Source organism: Tachysurus fulvidraco, chromosome 16 (genome assembly GCF_022655615.1).
Source record: "Tachysurus fulvidraco isolate hzauxx_2018 chromosome 16, HZAU_PFXX_2.0, whole genome shotgun sequence".
Lineage (NCBI taxonomy): Eukaryota > Metazoa > Chordata > Actinopteri > Siluriformes > Bagridae > Tachysurus > Tachysurus fulvidraco.
Window position 1 is genome coordinate 9,232,135 of NC_062533.1, and position 23,313 is coordinate 9,255,447.

At 37.2% G+C, this 23,313-nt stretch overlaps 1 protein-coding gene across 4 annotated transcripts; it reads right to left on the bottom strand.

The window, feature by feature from the left end:
* Nucleotides 1–1,381: 1,381 nt before the first annotated feature.
* Nucleotides 1,382–22,953, bottom strand: fermt1 (FERM domain containing kindlin 1). Of its 4 annotated transcripts, none has more exons than XM_027149543.2 (15): nt 22,833–22,953; nt 11,754–11,912; nt 10,220–10,453; nt 10,022–10,150; nt 8,158–8,344; nt 6,782–6,884; nt 6,022–6,129; nt 4,676–4,807; nt 4,526–4,575; nt 4,263–4,384; nt 4,057–4,163; nt 3,691–3,915; nt 3,005–3,129; nt 2,612–2,753; nt 1,382–1,916 (listed from the first exon to the last, which is right to left on the bottom strand). In XM_027149543.2, the coding sequence occupies exons 2-15, from the start codon at nt 11,902–11,904 to the stop codon at nt 1,743–1,745; spliced, it is 1,989 nt and encodes a 662-aa protein (XP_027005344.1). In that variant the 5' UTR covers nt 11,905–11,912; nt 22,833–22,953; the 3' UTR covers nt 1,382–1,742. The 4 variants fall into 4 exon arrangements, with proteins under 4 accessions (XP_027005344.1, XP_047657835.1, XP_027005343.1 ...); XM_047801879.1 differs by lacking the exon at nt 22,833–22,953 and adding an exon at nt 13,533–13,811; XM_027149542.2 differs by lacking the exon at nt 22,833–22,953 and adding an exon at nt 13,508–13,809.
* Nucleotides 22,954–23,313: the final 360 nt, after the last annotated feature.

The window sequence follows — 23,313 nt, forward strand, 5'->3', positions numbered from 1 at the left end:
AAGTGACTACGGGGAGGGAGAACAACGATGATCTCTCTACCTGTAGTTCTATGTGGACAACGTGGTGCAAATGACTCACGTGTTTTGGCTGAAATGTGAGTCGCCATCTTACCATTAAGTAAATAAATAAATAAATAAATAAATAATGGAACTACAAAACTAAAAACACAAAACTGTTAAGAGTTTTTGTATGCTTTAATATTAAGAATGTCCTTGAACTAAGAGGCCACATACATAATCAGGTGTCCACATAATTTTGGTCACATAAAGTATATATTTATTAGCCATACATTGTGTGTGCAATGTTAATATGAATTAATATATATATATATATATATATATATATATATATATATATATATATATATATATATATTGTTTTGGTGTACTTTTTATTTAGATTTTTATTTTTAGCAAAAATACTGTTAATATTATGTTATATAGAAGTCTTTATTTTGCCACATATACATTACAGAACAGTGAAATTCTTTCTTCATATATCCCACCTTTGGAGGCTGGGGTCAGAGCACAGGGACAGCTACAATACAGCGCCCCTGGGGCAGAGGTGTAAGGGCCTTGCTCAAGGGCCCAACAGTGGCAGCACTAACACTTGAACCCCAGGGTCTTGACCACTTATTTTTTATTTAAATATCACTGAATACATATGTGACAAATAAAGGCTTCAGTTTCATCTATTTATGTTATGTGCAACAGGTAGTTTTGCATGTTTTCCCCATGTCTTTGTGGGGTTCCTCCCAGTACTCCTAACTACCTCTCAAAACCATGCTGGTAGATGGTCTGGCTCTTCTACATAGCATCTAGGTGTGTGTAAGGGTACAATACAATTGGTTAATATGGGTACATTGTGTCATATAAAGAACTGGTCAGGGTGTAATCCCTTATGTCAGGTTTTCCCATGTAAAGCAGTTACTGAAGATGAATGAATGCCTAAATGATTGAATATACTGCATATGGGAAGTTTTAAGTGAAAATATTACTTTGGTTCAATTAAAGTATCATTTTTTAGTGTCTCTATATCGTAAATATCTGCCAGGCGGAGCTTTATAATTCCTAGAATTTGAAAACTAACACAAAAGTTGAAAGTTGACGTGACATACGGCTAAGTATGGTGACCCATACTCAGAATTTGTTCTCTGCGTTTAACCCATCCAAAGTGAATACACACACACCATGAACACACACCCGTAAAACAAGTAAAACTCTTTTAGATATAAATGTAAACACGATTTTGTATATACATAGATGGCATCATATTTATTCGACTAACATTATTTTGATCAGTGTAGATCTGGGTTTTACAAAGAATTCATCAGCACTCTAGTAAAAGTGTATTTTTACACAAAAAATAAAAACAAAAATGTTAAAATTTTATATCTTTTTGGTAGCATGCTTTATTTCTTGTCAACCTGCAGAATGACAAAACAAAGTTAATAAGGATACAATCCCTCTAAAAAAATAAAATAAAATAAAACTAAGAATAATATCATGACAGTGAAGCATGCACTACCGTATCACCTCTCCTTATGCCAAACAGAAGCTTTCAGAAACATATTAAGCGTAATTAACATGAGAGCAGATAGGAACCCAGTATGAAGCTAGATAAGTCTGCCTACAATTAAAAAAAATGTACAAAATGAACAAAACTGCCATGATAAATATATTTAAGCTCTTGTTCAGCTGAAATCTTCAGGTTTATCTGAAAATCTTCATGGTTTTCAAGATCACTCTTGCCCTCCTGTAAGTTTGAGGAAAAGTTCTTCATCTAGTGTTTCATTTTGATCTTTGGATCGTGTTGAGAGGAAAATGTAGCCTCCAATGAATTCATGAACCACTCTGCAGTCACAGCTCTGACAGCTGAAAGCTACTGCAACACCCTGGTCAAAATCAATAGTCACCTGAAAGAGAAACCACCAGTTAGACTACACACTCATAAACTCATCATTTCTGTAGTTTCACTGACTCATTTTCAAAACCAACTTTTAGTTATGTATTATTGTTCAGTGTAGCTAATAATTGTTCATTTTAGCTCATAAAAAACAGGGCAGTTCAAGATGGGGAAAAGACCATGTGATGTTTGTATCATCTCAAAATTCCTGACAGGAGTAGAACCAGATGTGTCTTCTATAGCCTCAAGGTTTGGAGTGTTGTATGCTTTTTACTGTAGCCATCCTCTGAGCTTGAACAAGTCTTCCCATTATCCTCTGACCTCTCTCATCAAAAAGACATTTCTGCCTGCAGAACTGCAGCTCACTGCAAAGTATTTTTTGTATGTTTTTTGCACCATTCTGTGTAAACTCTAGAGAAAATTGTGTTTAGGAGAGCAGCAGTTTCGGAAATATTCAATCCAGCACGTCTAGCAATGATAACTATGCAACGGTCAAAGTCACAGACATCACATTTATCACATTTTGCCCCATTCTGATTTTTGATATGATCTGTATGTTTTTTTCCATGCTGCTACTCAGTTGGCTGATAACTGCATGAATGAGCAAGGGTACCTTTCAAATATACTTTTGCTTCTAAAAGAATCACAGGGTAAGTTTACGATAAAGACTTTGTTGTAGAAATCTCCTGTGTGGTCTCTCCTCACCTGTCTAATCTCCCAGTTCACATTCCACTGTTTCATATTAGAGAATCTCCACGTGGTCACTGGCTGGCGTGTGGTCATATCGATGCGTATCAGCCGGTTGTACGAGATGCCTAGAATGTCATCCTTTTTGCATCCTTTGAATCTACATGTACACAGAAGTCATAGTGATACATTTGAACATGTGGTAAATATACAGCCAGGTGGACGATCGACAAGCTACAATCTCTGGGTATCGTGTGTGTTTTAACAAAAAATAATCTCTTACTATTAAACAGCTCCTAAATGTGAGGTTTGCTGTAAAAGACACTGGTGTTAACAGTCCAACTGCAAAACCTCTAAGGATTTATTTCCACGAGTGTAAGTGGAATAAAACATCTAATTATATCGTAATACCTGACTATGTAGTACTTGATGCCAAAATCTGGTAAAGACTGCCATGCTTGGATGAAGCGCATTTTAGCCTCCATGAGTGAAAGCTGGGAAATGTTCTGATGTGCCTCCAAAATCCGTGTGGTCAGCTGAACACCAACAAATGTACACAAACATATGCTTGTCAGTAAAAAAAGTCACTGCAATAAAGCCGAAAACATTTACACAAATATTAAAGTTATGTATAATATAAATGAAGATTTCTCAGGGACAATAGTCTGTTACATAATTTATTTAATAATTTATTCCACCTGATGCATTTGATCTGTTATAGCTGAGATCAAATGCATCAGGTGGAATAAATTATGAATGTGAAATTACTTATTATATCATAATATAATAAAAACATACATTTTGCTTTTTATTCCTTGTCTAGAAGCTTATATTTGATTTTTTAAATATTATATATCATATTTTCCATATTTGTATTCTGGCTTAAAAAAGCTCAACTTTGGTGTGCTTTAGAACCCTTTAAAAATGTCTGCCTATAAGAAGTGTATTCTAACACAATGGAATATATTTGCGAAGCTAAGCAGTGTACACAGAATCGTTTGAGGGGTGTGTACAAAGTCACACTCTATTCATGGCATGACTCAGATTCGATGGTGTTGCATTTCATGATAATGACCCAGGTGTAAAGCCTTCTTTACTTGTTTGGCCTTGTATTTTTTGGAGTATCGTGGAGAGACAAAGCATTCTGCATTCATGTCCATGGAGTCCACGTCAGGAACAGCTTGGCCAGGTGGAGGCGCTAAACTTTTCATCTGCAGGAAGGACTGAATGTTCTTCACCTCAGTGCGGTATGAGCTGTATGCCATTGTCTTGCCTTTAGATGCCAAAATGCAGGCAGCTTTCCACTTGGCATACTGTGTCTCCTTTAACATAGTTGTTATGCAAAAATTAGGCAAGAGAAAGAGATTTCTTTGGTAAATGTTTAAATTGTGGTGTATACTGAAGCTTATTCATATGTAAAAACAGATCTATTGTGCCAATAAAACACACTTGAATTAACTCACATTGTCACAGCGAATATACACCTCGTTCATCCCATCCGCAACAGGCAGCAAAAGTTTGATGCCAAACTTTTTTTCTGTTACGTTGACATCTGGAACAACTTCACAGCCTACATAATCATTGTGGATTAAACAAACACACATTAATAGTTTAACCACAGAGGAAATAGTTTAGACATTTTTACACAAACCATCTATGATGCTGTTACCTCGCAGATGCAGCTGTTCAATTGGCTCCCCGTTGGCTGACTCTTTGTTTTTGTAATAGGAAATGCTGGTGTCTCTGAACACAAACCAGTAATCTTTGAAAGTCCGTAGTAGCCGTTTGGGCCTGCAGTGTAAAGGGGCAGAATGAAGCATGAATGTATACTGAGATCTGGGGACAGCAATGACATTCTTAATAAAGTAATGATTAGACTTTAATAATCAAATCAACTACAACAAGCAGTTGCACTGGATAACCTTAGTTTACCTAAATAGTTTCAGAGTGTCTTCCAACTTGGGAATATCTGTGATGTCTTCCTAAAGACATAAAAAAGTTACAATACTGTTAAATACTGGACTTCTGAAAATAGTACTGCACAGAAAGCTGTGTGATGTGATTTTAAAACCTCATGCATACCAGAATCTTGTCTGTGCTCCGGCCTTCAAGAGTTGTCTCTAAGTGAGAGAGGGCTGCCTCCACTTCATCAATCTCAGGCTCGTCAGAAAGGACCAAAGGTTTGGTTGACATGGTCAGTTTGCATATGTGATACTGAAAGAAGCACAAATATTTCATATACATGAGGGTTATTGTCACTAACATACAGTACAGTTTTACTAGTGTGCTGATGAATTCTTGATTCTGATTGGACAGAAGTGTCTTCTAATACACTATTATTCTTTTGTAATGATTGTATAATCGTTACTATGGTGTGGTTTTCTGTAAAGAGATGTTTATTTAGCAGTTTTAAAATGAGTTGTAAATTAAACTTTTGTGACATGGAAACATCTGCACTTTCTGTATTCCTGGTAACATGACAAACTGAATTTTGACTGAAAAAAGTATGACAAAGCAAGACTTATGACAAAATAACTTATGGCTGCTAGAATTTAAGAGATATCAGAAGCCAACTTGTAGATGTTTCACAACAACTATGACCAAATGTACAACAACTGCAATAAAAGAAAAAAAATGACGATGTGGTGGGTTATAACAAATAACTGCTGATATACTTCTGTATGGGACTCATCTTGAATTATGTTTACATTACAATGTTATAGTGGCTTTTAAAATACATACAAAGATGAATTTATTATTGCATATTCATGAATGCTTAGTAATATTCAAACTTTGCTCTTTTTTTATCTGCATGTAAACATAGTTTACTATTTTTACAATTCTCAAAAATGTTAGCAATCTATAGAAAATTTCTTATAATGTAATAATGCTTTAACAATAATCCTCTTTAATGCTACATTTCAAGAGTAAATATTAGTAAGGCTAATGGTTTAGGAAACAAAAGATAAGGATACCATATTTCCTCTGTGGTATACGTATTTGTGTGTTCTTGCTAAGGCAGTCTTTATAACACTGCTGTATTTGGTTTGAGGGAGTCACTCACACCGCATTCTGCTCATTCTCTTTGTTCTGACATGCTTCGTCACATTCCACACATAAAGCTTGTCTACTCAACCCTGTGAAAATCCTATGCCTACAGCCACACAAAGGCGTGCATGCCTTGTTTCATTCCGACTACAGCAGAGATGATGCAGTTCAATACAGGATTAGTTCAGCCACACACTGTGAGAATGGTACAGAATTTTAACCACATTTTCATATAGGCCAACATCTAATTCTAATAAATCTGCACCACCTGATTTAATTTCTATGTTAATCTTAAGAATAAACATTTGTATGTAATGCTACATTTTCAGTAGCCGGGACCTAGAACTGCGTCAGGCTGAGAGTGTATAAGAGTGTGGCACCTGCAGAGAGGCAAACATCAGCATCTCCTCCTCAGTGCACTCGATCTCCTCTAGTAGAATGGTCCAGCGTGCCTGTTCATACAGCTGCGTAATCCTTACTGCATCATACTGGGGCAGAAGATATAAACAATGGCTGTAATCAAACTTTACCATCATTATAAGAATGGGATTTATACAAATACATTTAAATATGAGTCTAATATCAATCTTGAACTTTTTGTATATATTTTGTTCTGCAAAGCTGCTTTGAGACAATGTCCATTGATAAAAGTGCTATACAAATAAAACTGAACTGAATTAAAAAAAAGTCAACACTAATATGAGAAATAACCAAAATGTAATATTTTAAATATAAAATACACAAGAAACCATTTGTTTAGACATTCTTTTCACTTTTATCCTATGAACCATGTAGTTAAACAATAATAGTTGCAGTTTTAAGTATATATATATATATATATATATATATATATATATATATGTGTGTGTGTGTGTGTGTGTGTGTGTGTGTGTGTGCGTGTGTGTGTGTGTGAGAGTTATGTGTTTATTGACTGATGTGAATAACTGCCGTTAGACTTCAAATAAAAACTGAGTTTCAAATAAAAAAGTTTTCCAGTCTTTCATGCCAAACAAATGTGCTAAATATAATATGTGTTAATCTCAAACAAGTTATAGATGTGGCTCACGGCATTTGAAAAACCGAAATACTGAAGTACTAAACAGTAAAACAGATCATGATAAATGTTAAAGGGTTTCTTACCTTTGGATTAAGGTCAAAGAAACAGTGATACTTGAAGCGCAGTAAGAGTCTGTCTTTGTCTTGGATGCCCTGCTCCATTAGAGAACGTGAGGAATCCAGCCACCTGCCAAAACACCCATGTTTACGTAAATACATTTTTCAGTAAAACCAAATACTGATTATTAGAGTACTAATCATATGTTTGTAGTATTTTTCTTTTTGGTCCCATTATCTTTTGAAACTCTTTCTTATCGTAATCCTTGCATGATGCCTCGAAAAAATATTTGTGCAAGTGCGTGCTTACAAAAGATCAATATACAGAAATATGTAATGCCAAAACTTTGCAGCAGGGCTGTGGTCGAACCAGTGGCTGTGAATAGGAGGAGGAGCCTCCACAAAGAACAAGAGGGTAATGAATGAACATACACACCACACACACACACCTGTGTGTGATTAACACTTGTTTATTTATAATCTCTGTGTCTAGCAACAAGCTGCTGAATGCAAGAGAGCGGTGCATGCGGATCTATCCAACAGTGTACGGCTGTGTCTATGTGAGAAGAGTGTAATACCATGAACTGTTTACTTTCATATTTTCATTTTATGAGAATTCCCATGCTGAAAGCTCCGAGGTTTCAGGCATAAAGATAACCCAGCTGTGTCTAATGCCAGGCTACCTCATTCTCAGATGCCCTCATTCTCATCACACACACTGATTTTGTGTCCTTATTTATATTGTTAGTTATCTGATCTCTACAATAATGCAAATATGCTATTGGATTTGTTTTTCAGTGTGATTTTATTCTGGCTTTTAAGATAATGGTACAATGTTTTCCATACTAAAATGGTAGACATCTTTATAACATATTGATCATTTTTATGTTATGATCTAACGATAAGGGGAATCCATCAACCCATTTTCTGCACTTCTTATCCTACACAAGTTTGCACAATCATACACTCACTCATTCCAATCAGCCTACAATCTTCAGGCTGGGGTAGGAAACCAAAATACCAGGAGGAACCCCAGGAGAACATGCAAACTCACAGTGTATTGAGGCAAATGTGATAACCACAAATCCACCATGCTCCTCTCCAATAAGATTGAACAGATTTAAGTAAATATTCATATATTAAGAATAAGAATGGTAATATCTTTCAATGTCAACTGAATTTTATTCATAAAATTGCTTATTGTTAAAGTGATTTACTTTGCATTTGAAATCTTCTACGTTAATGACTAAAAACCTTAGCCAGTGTTTAAGCACTTATACCATTTGGAGTGCCATGACTACCGGCATATTTATTATGTCACTTTCAGTTTTAAAGTCACAACACATAACTCTTACTGTACTTTATCACTGTATCTCAATCCGTCTGTTTTGAGTAATTCTTACCCTGAATTGATGGCAGCTTTGTCCTCCACATTGAGAGGCTGATACATCCTGGCCAGCTCATCTGGAGGCACGTTAGGCTGGCTTGTACTGAAAGGGTTTTCTCCAAACCACATGTTTGTGGAAGTCATCGGGGTCCCATTAACAGGGTCATAAGTTGCAGTCATGGTCTTACTGTAGTGGCCAGTTCCTGCTCGAATTAAAAACAAGTTATTAACAGAGCTTCCATCATTCATTAACATATTAATAACTACTGCAGTATATTTATACATGTTGAGTATTCCACTACATTGTGTGCATCACATATTCATTTTAGAGCCATTGGCATCAGGTGGATTGCAAACAGTCCAAAAACTAGTTGCTTGTTGCTAGTTGCTAGATTGATGTATAGGCCATTTGAAAATCATAATGATTGAATCATCCTGGAATAACAGACAGAGACACGATATGACAATTGTTGTTTGGCTCTAAATAGGGGATCAGTATATGGCAGGGTGTGGATAAATAGGGGATCAGTATTTGGCAGGTTGTGGCTAAGGATCAGTATTTGGCAGGGTGTGGATAGGGATCAGTATTTGGCAGGGTGTGGATAAATAGGGGATCATTATTCGGCAGGGTGTGGATTAATAGAAGGATCAGTATTTGGCAGGAAGTGGATAAATAGTAGGCTCAGTATTTGGCAGGGAGTGGATAGGGATCACTGGCAGTGTGTTGATAAATAGGGGATCATTATTTGGGAGGATGTGGATAAAATGAAGGATCAGTATTTGGCAGTGTGTGGATAGGGATCAGTATTTGACAGGGTGTTGATAAATAGGGGATCAGCATTTGGCAGGTTGTTGATAAATAGAAGGATCGGTATTTGGCAAGGTGTGGATAGGGATCACTATTTGGCAGGGTGTGGATAAATAGGGGATCAGTATTTGGCAGGTTGTGGATAAGGATCAGTATTTGGTAGGGTGTGGATAGGGATCAGTATTTGGAAGGGTGTGGATAAATACTGGATCATTATTTGGCAGGGTGTGGATTAATAGAAGTATTTGGCAGGGTGTGGATAGGGATCAGTATTTGGCAGAGTGTGGATAAATAAGAGATCAGTATTTGGCATTGTGTTGATAAATAGGGGATCTGTATTTGGCAAGGTGTGGATAGGGATCAGTATTTGGCAGGGTGTTGATAAATAGGGGATCATTATTTGGCAGTGTGTGGATTAATAGAAGGATCGGTATTTGGCAGGGTGTGGATAGGGATCAGTATTTGGCAGGGTGTGGATAAGGATCGGTATTTGGCAGGGTGTGGACAGGAAGCAAGATTTGGCAGGGCATTGATAAATAGGGGATCAGTATTTGGCAGGGTGTGGGTAGGGATCAGTACTTGGCAGGGTGTGGGTAGGGATCAGTATTTGGCAGGGTGTCGATAGGGATCAGTATTTGGCAGGGAGTTGATAAATAGGGGCTCAGTATATAGCAGGGTGTGGATAGGGATCAGTATTTGGCAGGGTGTGGACAGGGAGCAAGATTTGGCAAGGCTGTTGATAAATAGGGGATCAGTATTTGGCAGGGCGTGGATAGGGATCAATATTTGGCAAATCCACCAAAACATATCGCTGCATTAAAACCCTGGAAACTCTGGGGAAGATGTCTAGTGGTGTCTGTATTGAATGTTAACAAGCTTGAATTGTGGGGATTTAATTTTTATTTTATGTATTGATTTCCCCATTAACACCAGTCCTCTAAAATCAGGTGATATATATAAAAGGGACTGATGTATATTTGAAGCAGTTGTTGTGATTCTTATGTTCTTATGTGATTCTTGTCATTCATGACTGTGTAAAAACAATGAAAGTGTAACATCCTGGATATGTTACCTGTCCCACCAGTAACATCCAGGTCTATGATGTCATCATCATCTATATCCTTAGCTTTGTCCTTTTTCTTTTTCTTTTTTGGATCATCAGATGGTTTCAGAAGGGACAACTCCTCAGATCTTCTTATATCTAAGATGAATGTATACGTTAATAACCAAAAAATGTAATTACACTATACCATTTTACTTCTACACTTACTGAGTGATCTGCAGATTTCTGCTACAGCTTTGAAGACCACTGATGAGAAACTGACTGTCAGTTTTACTGTCTTCATATTGGGTAGCTGCAGACATAAAGCTTTGTGTTGAGGGGTAAAACGGAGTTCAGCGTCTGCCTGCACACCATATTTATCCAGGGTCCAGTGGGTTTTTAGTAGCCAGCAGTTCCTCTTTTCCCACCACAGAGCATGATCTGACCAGTCCTGAGGAGCCTCTGCCACAAAACACAAAGCACTTTAGCTCCTTAACTCCCTAAAACCTATGATTCAGTCATTTTAATTTACCAATGTGCGTGTTTAAGACAGAGGTGTCCAATATTATCCCCAAAGAGCTGGTGTAGGTACAGGTTTCAAACAGGAGCCATGACTGATTCCACCTGTTTAATCTGGTTTTCAATAGACTCAGGTGTGGCTAGTCCTTGGTTGGAATGAAAACCTGAATCCACACTGTCTTTTTCCGAATAAGAGGTTAATCTATTTTTCATTTTAACACTCTTTACATGAATATCACACAAACCATTTAATGCTTGAATAGTTGAATCAGTCCTGAGTAGTTAAATAATTCTTGAAAACACAGAATATCAGCACTCCACACACAAACAAGGTGTGCGTCAAACAGGAAATTACAGCTGTGTCAAGGTGATGACTTTTAATGATAAATCTTATGATCCAGACTATCACTTAGAACCCAAGTGGATGACTCAGTCAAACAAAGGTTCCTAACTAAGACCGCTATTCTTATATGAACACCATCATGATTACAACATACTGTTAGCTGGCTAGTTAACTTTGCCAAATGTTGTTGGGATTTCAGTAGTCTGCTAGGTTTATGTCTAGCTACATAGCTATTTGGCTATTCGGCAACAGTCAACTGAGCTTTTTCATGCTGTTAAACATCAAGTTTTGACTAGCTAGTCTAACTCACTTAGCTAGCTAATAGCTTACCTGTACATGTAAGCTATTAGCTAGCTAATAGCTTACATGTACAGGTTGAATTTTGGCTCACATATTTTACAGATCTCCATTAAACTGTCTACTATTAAGCATTTAAAATGAAAGATATCTGATTATACATAGATATACATATAGATAATACATAGGCTCTGGATGTCTGTTGATATGTCTGGTAATTTTATTCTCTCAGATCGGCTGGTGTGGTGAACTTCAGACCTTATCCCAGCAAATAACACAACTTCTGGCGGGAAAATGGCAAGAAGCCAATGGCAATTGAAAGGAATGCAAGTCAAACATGGACGCACCCAAAGGTTTAAATGGTACTAGTCCAGATACTGCTCTACCCGTGTGCATAATAATGATTGAATCATCCTGGTTATGTACTAATACATAACATATTAGTCCTAGTTATGTACTAATGACAATACTGTGCAAATGACAATCATTTCTGCCAAGTTTCTTCTGTTCATGCTGTAAGATGACTAAATCCCTGTGGCACTAAAGCTGTTGAACAAGACTTATTGGACAGAAAGTAAATTTGGCGAACAAAAAGGAACTCACTGATCTTCTCCACAAGTTTGAGCATAAGTCCTCCAATGTGAAGGTCTCCTTTGACACGAGTTTTAAATCGCATTGTTTCGTCCCCTTCCCGCTGGTCCACTTGGACCAACAGCTCCCAAGTGTTTTGTGCATACTCAGGGGCAGAGTCCATGGGCTCTCCTACAAAAACAGAATAAAAAGACAACTAGCTTGTTGCTGTCCAAAATTCTTCAGATTACAAATTGTAAAGACAAAGGAACTCTAACTCTAACACTGGGTGTATATTAGGTACCTACAGTACCTACATTTGCTCAAATGCATATGTGCAAATACTGACAGTCACAAATACAGGCTCAAATGTTTGCTATGCACATTTTACTAAATATGACTAAATTTACCCAATTAACAAGTGGAAAATAACAGCATTACCACTTTTTGGCTGTTGAGCTATTCTCAGCATGCAGTGACACAGATTTGGTAGTGGCTTGTTAGTTACTGTTATGATTGTTACTAGTGCATCAAGTAGCAACAACTCAAACACAGAGTGTAGATATACTCAATGTCTTAGAGCATGCAGTACAAGTCTACGCCTGTAGCGTGACTAAATTCTTAACCTTCGTGAGATCCCAGGTCAGTTTAGAAAGCATAAAAAAGTAATCACTAAACATCACACAACACCAAATGCAAATTTACATCCACAACATGTAGACAAGAAGACCTGTGCATTGGAAAGAGTTTTCCAAACAGACCGTAGCTCTTTTTAGAACCATTTTTGGTTTTCTGTGCCCTAAAACAAAATTTGCAAAGCATGAAGTCATTTAGATCCTTCATGAGCTGAATCTGGCATGTTGAAACAGGAAAACTACACACTGCAGGGCAGCGATTAGGAAACATTGACTAAGGAAGAATCAATAATTAGGAAATTGCATGAGAAGTATTGTCACAGAGAAAGAAAGAGAGCTAGACTTTGTTGTCTGAGCTGTGGTCATCAAAGAAGGAGAGCCGACCTCCATGACTAAAATTCCTAACAAGCAGAGACATGACCAAGAACAGAAAGGCCCGGAATTTCTTCATTTCTAATTTACAACAGAACAGCTAACAAATCAAATTTGATTATTTTAGACTATTTGTTAGGAAAATGAACACTTGTATTTTCCTTTACTACTGTTGTTTATGCTGTAGTGTACCAGAATAGGTGATATCTGAATAGTCATGTGTAAAAGATTTTTTTATGGGTTTTTTTTTATGATTTGTTTTTGATCTATTTGGTACAGATTACAGTACATATAATGTGTAGATTTTTTCCCCTCCAATCTGTGGTAATTCATCTTTAAATGAGAGTAGTGTAATTAAATATTCTTCTTGTTTGAAGTAAACTAGCCTGAAGAGCACAAGTCATAACATTTTTTATATGCCTGGAGGCACAAATGAAAAGGAACTCAGTCTTGGACCTTCACCCTCAGCAAACATGATCAAATTACAGGCATGAAAACAAATCTGTTATTTCACCAGAATCATGAATCACACCTCCAACAACAATATACAACACTGACACGATTAAATGATATGTAGACAAACGAAAACGTTAATGGGAAGGATAAAAAATCTCCTTTATTTACAATACGTCCTCTTTTACATCAGCATCTCATCGCGCCCAGGTACGTTGCCTTTAAACGAGCTAATTCAACAAACTAATCATATTCTCGATTAAATGTAGTGTCTCTCTATAAACTACATATGTTTTCCTTTCGTTGAAGATGAAAATACACACTCACCAAAAGAAAATGTCCGATATATTACTCTTGTTCAGTCGTCCAGTGCGGAGTGGGACAGAGCCGCTTTCCAGGTGAGCAGGTGAGAAAAGACCCCTCCCTTCAGGTGTGCTATGCTAAGCTAAGGAAGTGACTACTTTCAGAAAAATTATATTTAAAAAAACAGTAGACTAGCGTAATATTAAATAGCGTCATATTAAATATTAGGCTCATTATTCAAAAGTCTACAACATTATCTAGACCAATAATTGGAGCCTTAGAACCGTTGTTCCTTTATTTTCTACAGAGAAAACACATTAGGTCACATTTTGAGTTATTAAGTTGTGTATTTAGCACATTTAATAGTCAAGTCAAACAAACCGTTATTTATAGAGCACATATAAAATCAATAGAAGTTATATAATAAAAGACTTTAAAAGATAATAAAAGACACTTTACAGAGCTAACAAACAAATAAGCCTTGACACTTATTTACATGTACCTAACACTACGTCTAGTAACACTACACATACATGTACCTAACACTACATAATAATAATAACTTTATATATACTTAGGCAAAATATATATATATATATATATATATATATATATATATATATATATATATATATATATATATATATATATATATATATATATATAGGCCAACTGTAAATTGAACCGAATGTCAAATTCCAGTCACTGAAGTCTAATTGGGGACCAAAGATAATTTATCTTTATAACCACACATGGCAAAACCATTCACCAAACAAAGGACAGATTTGTCTAAATAAATGCATGTTATATGCATAAATGTTCTGATGCATTTACCATATGTATGTATGTTGACTTCAGATCAAAATATAAAACATACAGCTCTGGCCCACAAAGACAAACTACAACAAACATGCTGAATTTGAACTTTAAAAGGAAGCAGAATGAATATTTTGTTTCTAGTAAATGTAGATACAGTTATTCAATATGTTGTTTGGATTTAACCGATAACCATGTAAGTGATCTGACCAGTAATATCAAAATACTTTGCCTTAAACAACAGTTGGGGCAAAGCAAAAACAGTGTGAAATAACACTGTGTGTAGTAACAAGAAGTGCAGTAACTAGAATAAAAAAAAGTGCAGTAACTAGAATAAACTTTCAAAATAAAATCAATCAATTAACAGATTTGTTTGAATAACATTTGCATAGTGTTTCTGTAAAAAACAACTTCAATTAAACTGCCTTTGAAGAGACTGTTGGTCTGAAGAAAGGACAGAAAATTGAAGATTAAATAGCATTTTAAAAAGGATTTCATTACTTAGGAATAGGGTGTAATATTGCATCTAGGGGTTTGGATATCCCAGTAAACTTGTTTAGAGAAATAGCAATGAAGCAAATGCTGCATCACACCCCAGCTTAAAAAAAACAAGATAGAGACTGTTGGGGGAAGCCTCAGTGAAGCCAACATTCACACATAAAGGGTTATAGCATACAGTGACTCAGAGTGGTGTGAAGGTACACCAGGCAACCATTTCAAGAACTCTGCAAAAACTGAAGACTGTATGGTATGAGAGAAAATCCGTTGCATTCGAAGAGATTTGGGCAAGTTTCAAATTGTGATGCAGGCAATATCTTAAATAAAGCCATCTCTACAGTGAAATATATTGGTGACAGCATCATTCCCTGGGAATGCTTTTCATCCTCAGAACCGGGACTTCTTGTCAAAATTGAAGCAAGTATGGGTGGGGAAATTTAAGGGAACTTACTTTAGTCTGCTTAAAAACTTTGGAGAAACTTCACCTTTCATCAGGACAGCGGTTACAAACACAACGCCAAAGCAATGCATTGGTTAAAAACAGTCAACAAACAACATTCAATGAATCTGCAAACCACAGACTAAATCTGCCACAAAGAATGTACAAAGGTTATACTGTTAGTAAGGGTGGGAAATTAAGACGAAAGATTAAGTTATGTCAATGGGGAATAAAGACTCATTTCAAGGCAGATACAGTAATAGTATCTTGTATAGACTCAATTCTGACTGGTCCGAAGGTGTTAATTAATATACTATAACTGTACAGATTAAAATGTGTGCAAGGTCTGTATTAAAGAGCTCTTTTTAATTTTATACTTTCTATAGTAACATAAACAGATCAAATAAACAGATAAAAAATGATTTTTTGATGAAAGTTTTTTTTCTTTATTTTCATATATTTTGCACTTGATGAAGGAGTCTCCAGTATCAACGCTTTATAAAATGTTTAAAAACAAATTAACCTTGCCAGGATCGGGGCATTTTGATTTCTCAAAATAAACCACGTATTTTTGTCTAAGTATTAAGTATACAAACTTGGTTGGTAAGGTAACAAGCTTTTATATCTGTTATCACAGTAACTAATTAAACCTAAACTTTGATTAATTTCCAATAACCGCACTCCTGTTGTGTTTTATTCCTTACTAGGTATATGTGGTGTGCTGTGGTTTTATTGAAATGTTTAATATTCCAACCTGGTCAGTTATTCACAAGCTAAAACAGGTGTCCCTGTGTATTTCAACCAAAACTACATTCTATTACATTCAGTTGCATCTTTATTCATGGCATAAAATCTCACTGTCCTTAGAAATGAATGATGAGTTTATGTATGGGTATAGGCCAGTGAATATGGTCAATAAGGTCAATTTTCTTTTCAGTATATTCAGATGTGTGTCTGTTATGGTTTAGAGGGATAGAGTGTGCAATGGATACATGCCATGTTTTGGATCATAAAACAGAATGTCAGTAGCCAGTGTCAGCATTGGAAAAAGCTTTTTGGAAGAAGTCTAGTTTACTTTGTTTACTTAGTTCTGTTTTTGTAACATTTTCATGCACAAATCCTGCAGCTGTTGTTTTAATATATTTGGCACTAGATGGGGCTAGTGCTGTAGAAGAGAGCTGTCTGAACTCCACTCAAAGACTCTCACATAGGCAGAAGTCCCTTAAGAAATAATGTTACACTTTGGTAAACGTAACATGGAATGTGGACTTGACCAAAATTTTAAGTGTCAAGGTTCTGTCAAAAGATCCTAAATATGCCTCATTAAAGTAGCCCCCATGGGAGATGTGTTCCAGTAAATTTATGCTTATTCAGACCAGGTGCTTATCCATGGCCATATTCATTTTCTCTGCTTGAGCACAAATTCTGCATGGTCAACCCAAGCAGGTACAAAACGGACACTTTTTCTGAGATTCCAAAACCAGTGCCAGTGACTATAACTGTGAAATCTCATATACGGCCTTGGAAAATGGAAAGCAGCATTGAATTTATGACCCTGAACTTAACTAATTCTTATGTTTGTTATAGTTTAGTCAGCCAATCACTGGAATCCTGTTGGAAAATAGAGGATCTATTGTGTGGACTATTGGATTCTTCCATAGCTGGTGCAGAAACTGCGGTCAAGCCCGATTGCGATCTAAAACCTAAATCCCTTTTTAAAATCCTCGTGCAAAGGCCAGAAGGCTCAGACTGGGCCTGCAGTGTGGCCGTTTCTTAAGTGGATCAGTCCATTAAGAAAAAAGAAAAGAAAACTTTGTTGTTTACATCCTCCATATGACCTCACTTCACCTCTTCTTGCTGGCATTCCTGTCATAGTTTTGACATTTAAGCACAAGTACAAGAGTTTGACAGGGAAAACATTGCCTAATCACCCCCAAAGGGCATGGGAGATAACAATCCCTTAACAGGAAAAGTTCATGAACTGATTAATGCCAAGCCATCTGTACATTAGGGCTTTGATTTCCTCCAAACTAGACATTTAAGATACATTAAATCCATTTATATGAATACAGTGAAATGTAATTATATTTAATGTAATTATGTAACTATATTTTATCTCTGAATTGCAAAAAATAATCTAACAAAGACTCAGTGCTTTGATTATCTGTTTTGTGTTAACACAATGTGCTCGGAATCATCACGTGATTGTAAGATACAATCCGTGTCAGGATATTACAGTGGAAATTATACATGTACGGCCAGAAAAATATAATACATGCATTAACATAGAAATCACCATAATGGTCACGTTCCGACGTTCCTAATAGTAAACGTAGATGCTGATTCTTTGGGAATATTGAACTGATCTTTCTGGGTCAGTTTTATTTGCATACATAAATAAATACATTGAACAGACCAAATCCATGTTTTTGGTTATGGCTGATTTTGGATGATTTTCTCTAAAAAAAAAAATGCATTACTTTTGCTCATGTAATCAACATCTTATGATCACTCAAGAGAGCAAACATAAATCTGAAATCCAATTCTCCACTCGTCAACATCACTTAGGCAAGAGTTGGGTTCATCTATGTGTGCCTATCAGGCTTGGTTGGCTAAGTCAATAGTCTTGGTGTGGGTGAAAACAAAGCACATTAAAAAAAATCAAATACCAAGCACTGGCTAGAAAATATTAATGTTAATATTCACCTACCTCCAACACACACACACACACACACACACACACACACACACACACACACACACACACACACACACACACACACACACACACACACACACACACACACACACACACACAATTTGGATTACCTGAGTGACATTCCAGAATACAAATACGTGTATCGCTGAAGTGTAATGTTGTAATTCAAGGCAGTATTTGTTTCAGCCATGTAAACTTAATGTCTTTATGTATTAGTTGTGTAAAGCTGCGTTCTCAGAAGCACTATATCATGGTGTGTCTGCATGTGTGTATACAAGCACCGGTGTTTGTAGAAAACTGTTATCATCATATGCATAATATTTGTTTAGCTTACCAGCTGTGAACTTTGCCTTTAGAGGAGTGGACGAAAAGGCGATACGTATTTCAGCCTTGTCTTCCCACTTGGACTCTACATGGGATCATATTTGTTCAAAGTAAAGCAGACATGCAGCACATCACCACAGACTTCTGCTGATAGAACATGTTCCTGAGACCTTCTGAAATGAAAGCCAATTGGGGGTAGTATGCAATGATTCTCCAGCATATGCCCTGTCCACTTAAATTAGCAGGGTCTTGCATCCAACAGCATCTGTTTTCAATAAGGAGTAAAAGACGGAAGGGTGGGTGCTTGGCTTTTCAGCGGAAAATACAGCCTACTGTACTTTTAAATAGCCCACGGGAGACGCAAGACGGATGTGGGCCATATCGACTTATCCCCATATCTGGACTGCCACTTCTTCCTCCTTTGTGCGTCAAATGTACAATTATGAAGGAATGTGTGTAACACTCTTTCTCAACATAGTGGCACCACGTGAAGCGCCCATTTAATACACAAGCCACAAGCCAAGTTGACGCAGGTTCTGTTATTACACAGACCATGCTGTGAATTTTTGCAAATTGTCCATTTTTTGTATTTTAAAAAGGTCACTGTCGTCCCTGCTTCGAGAATTACTCATCCCTATGACTAACTGCTATGGAACAAAGTCCATGGAGAAATAACTCCCTGCAGATAAGAAGCACCATAGCTCCCCCATAATTCAAAGCTTTGCCATAATTCACACTGCACTGCTTTAACTAAAGGGACTGTCTGTTACTGAGGCCAATTGCATGTTTGTCCTCCAAATTGTTGGTGCAGTAGCAAGACCAAGAAAAAGTCAAAAAAGAGCAGGCTAGCAAATATAATGATGACCTGCTTACAGATTGGAACATATAGGGCAGTTTTATTCTGGTCATATATATTGTACTTGATTACACTAAAATGCACAGATGCAGGGTAGGACAAAAACACACACACAAAGTCTTAGACTTGAGTCTCATGCTGAAGTCTATTTAAACATGTAATTTGGCCAGAGAGCCAAGTCCAAGGCCTTATTAAGAGGACGTGAAAGAACGTGATATTAAGTTTAATCTAATGTTCACTAATCTCAGTTTTTAGAACTGAACAGGAAGGTGTAATTTAATAGTTTTTAAAGGAAACCCAATAGATTTTAATTATATGACCATTTGGAATACCACACTAATCCTTGGGTTCAAATAAGTACTGGCACTTGACTAACTTCGAGAAATCTATACACTTGTTTACTCAGTTAGCACATAAATACACAAGTGGCCGGTTAGTTGTAACAAAAGCGCTTTACATTTAAAAAATGATTTGTTATCTTATGTATCTCAGGGGGACTTGCCATAGAATGGCCATATTGAGGCATGATCATAAATGCGGCGCTGAAACAGCACTGTGGGGTGGTGTGTGAAACCATCTGGAAGAGATCTGGCATTTTTCAGAATCCATTTTTGTTTAGCCATCGTCAAAGACACACATACAGCTAGCTGCCATGCACTCTCCAAGCTGAATGAATTCCATTTTTCCATTCACGCCAAGAAAAGAGATACTGCGCAAGGCAAAGCAGAATCTGATAAGGCCGATGACAACCCGAGGGGATTGTTGACAGGCTCCTGACGTTTTTGGCACTACTTTCCTGACCCCTTCAGTGTGCTGAAATGTGGATCACTTGAACAGACTCCTCTTAGCTCTGAGATACCGGAGAAATGTGCTAAAGATAATGTTTTAACAGCCAGTGCCATGCTCACCTTGTTCTAAACAGAGTTGCTTGTTAAAAGGTGTTCACGAACATTTTACTGCGGATCTGATTTCATCAGGGATATGATGTACATGCAATGTACACTAGTAACTTTTTTTAGTGTCAAGCCACAACAGTTTGTATATTTATATTTTTACTGCAGTTCCACGAGCCTGTTCCTTCCCGTCTACAGCCATGGTTACTGCCCGCTAATCCGAATAAACTTGTTACAGTTTTAAGTTCATGGTGAGGAAGCCTGGTTTCTTACACATGGAAAAGGAATTCAGACTATCGAAAAATCCTTGGCCGCCCTTGTTTTGAGATGAAATATTTAGATATATATTCAAGTCTGCTCCACAGGCTTTGTGAAGCCCTATAGCAAGGCTCCCCACATGCTCTGGCCAGCTGGCATGCCAAAGCCATTTGTGGTCATTTTCAAACAAACGAGCCCCTTTGGCACACCACTTGTGTTTCAATGCATTATTTAAAAAAAAAAAAATCTTAAAATGTTGAGTTATTTGATTTAAAGCATCATTGTTAGGAAAGTTGTTAGTTCCCTCTACGTTACATCTAGTAGTCAAAGGTCAAGAGGATCTGTCAGCAGTGACATGAGGATTATCCCATTGACATTCCATTTCCAAGCTTTCTTTGCTCTGCCTCCATGTAGCAAGGTCTCGCTGTGTACTGGCAGGCCAGGCATTGAGGAGCAATTACTGTCGCATTAGTGATGATCAAGCCATGTTGCTCAAGTGCACAGAGAAGCTACTGTTTTCTGCTCATTCTTTTTCTGCTCCCATCCATCAGACAGCAGAGCTCGCACTGCCTTAAGAACACCTTATAAACCGTTAAAAACAAAGGTGCAGGTGTCCTTTAGCTGAACCCATCAGAAACGATTTAGCGCCTCTTAGCATCACAAGAAATATGACTAAATTATATTTTGTTGTTGGGATGTTATCTTTGGCTTGTCACAAGGAAATGACTTAATCTTCCCTGTCCACACTGAGTCAGAAGATTCACCGCAGCACTTGGTTAATGAATGCTGTTAACTTACACTGAATCATGAAGTCATGTCATTAAATCAAACATATAACTACTTATTCAGTAAATAGTATATGTCATGCAGTATTACACCAAATCCAGATGGGAAACGATAGATTTTACATCTCTTTTGGTACTGAAAGAGCAGAATTCTTCACATTCCTCCTAGAGCCAGAGCAGGTAATGGATCTTAAGTGGGCAGATCTGCTTTGTGGCTGTTTTACTGGGATGGCCTGCGGTAGCTCTCGGCTTACAGGAACCTCTCTCAGAATGGCCTCAGGTGAGGGGATTACTGCTGTCCTGCATGAGGAACAAAGACAGCCTGAGTTCTCTCTCAGCATTTACTGCCTTACCTGAAACCCTATAGTGGGAGTTTACACAGTTGCCACACGAAGGAGCTGATGTTCCTATAAGCAACATAAAAAAGAAGCCTAACCTTACACCTCTTTCTGTAGTGCACTGAGTGAAATCTGTTTTGTATTTCCTTTTTTGTAGTAAAGGAAAAAGTAGAAGCAGAGCATTTCAGTTTCTACCAATTTGTTGTTATTGGTTTAACTCTGGGGAAATAATTCTAAAATCACTGTACTATCGACTATTCAAAATGTGTTAATTAGGCATTTGATTATTTCTTTAACCTGAATAGTGCTTTTGGTCTTTGTGGTTACACTGGGTGTGTGACTGTATGGAAAACATCTTTTAAAACCATGTCCTTACAAACATGGCACCAACTGTGTTTGTTAACAATTAAGCTTTTAAAGCTTACAGGACAATCTACGAACACAAATTAAAGCCAATCTCTCATATAGACCAACCAACCAACCCACATTGTTTGGAGCAGGAGATTCTCTCTCAAGCCTTTTATCTCAATTGCTAATCATGGGAAAATTGATTAAAGGCCATTTAGATTACTTCCCCTTCACACAAACACGAGCTAACTTTTGGATCCAACTTCTTATTTGTGTTTTTGTTAGAAGCAAATGAAGCAGCTTCCCTGTTTGTCTTGTTCGTCATCAGCCTCCAATACTGAAGCTGCTTGTGTAATATTAGACTCTTCATAAGGCACAGCACACCAGACCTATCGCAGCTTTGAGTGAAGCCAGTCACCGTCCAGGCTCTTACACAAAGAGCTTGGGGCACAAATGGTTTTCTGGACGTCTACTTTTGTATTTAAATGCTTTTGAAGTCACAAACAAGAGGGCTCAGCAAGATAATGGCACCCCTCATGACTTTGACCTCTTGGTGACATGATTCCTCTGGTGACTGTAGGGCTCCTTCTCACCATCTGCTCATCACTCAAGAGTCATGCTATCCTTTCCGGAGATTATGAGCAAGGTCATTGGAGGTTAAATGATCAATGCAATTTTTCAGCAATGGATTGTCCAATATCATTGGAAGATAAAAGACATGGAAATGAGATAGACATCTATACGTCACTTGACTAGTGTTGCCACAAAGCATACTCAGGCCCCTGAAATCTAAAGTTTAAAGAAGTCAACAGCATTATAATGTTATACTAATGCTTCGATTCCTGGCACACTTTGTCATAGAGGGGCAAATATTCTATGTTTAGAACATCAATATGTCATGGTGCAGATATGGGTTGAAAGTGCAATGGAGCTAGAAAAACAGCTGGCAGACACAAAGCATGAAGGTAAAGAAATGAAAAGATAAGAGATAAGACACTTTGATTTTGAGAAGAACACAGAGAAGGTGCTGAGTCTTTGAGTCTGCTGTCTGCAAACAGGATGTTTCATACAGTACCTTCAAATACAGCAGTTATCCAAAACACTCAAAACACCTGCTTTATCTGCTTGCAGTATCAGTGTAGGAACATATTTTCCATTCTTAATCATTTGTGTATAGCCACTTCAGTCCATTCATGTTCCACCACATGAGGTGTCTGTAGAGTCACAGTGAATGAATTGACTCTGAGGCAGAAGAAAAAAGGGAAGTCTACTATAAAAAAAAAAAATTAAAATCAACATCAGCCTTATTTTGCCCGGCATCAGTAACAGTACATATGTACCTGTAGGTGGTCCCAGACACCCTGTCCAAACAGTAGTGTTTGATTGAACTGCAGTTTGTTTGGTTGGACATATTGGCTGCTGGCACACTGCTTGCTTTAATGATTAATCTGATGGAGACTGACTTTTATCTTTATTATACTTCACTGTCCAGAAGCTCAGAGCAAGTAACAACAGGTGCTGTTGTATTTTACACCTTGCACTCCTCTTTTTCCTAG

Coding starts and splice junctions, on each gene's coding strand:
- fermt1 (XM_027149543.2), bottom strand. CDS start 11,904: ATGGACTCTGCCCCTGAGTATGCACAAAACACTTGGGAGCTGTTGGTC. Junction 4,576..4,675: donor GGAGCACAGACAAGATTCTG/GTATGCATGAGG, acceptor TTATGTCTTTAG/GAAGACATCACAGATATTCC. Junction 3,916..4,056: donor TGTATATTCGCTGTGACAAT/GTGAGTTAATTC, acceptor ACTATGTTAAAG/GAGACACAGTATGCCAAGTG.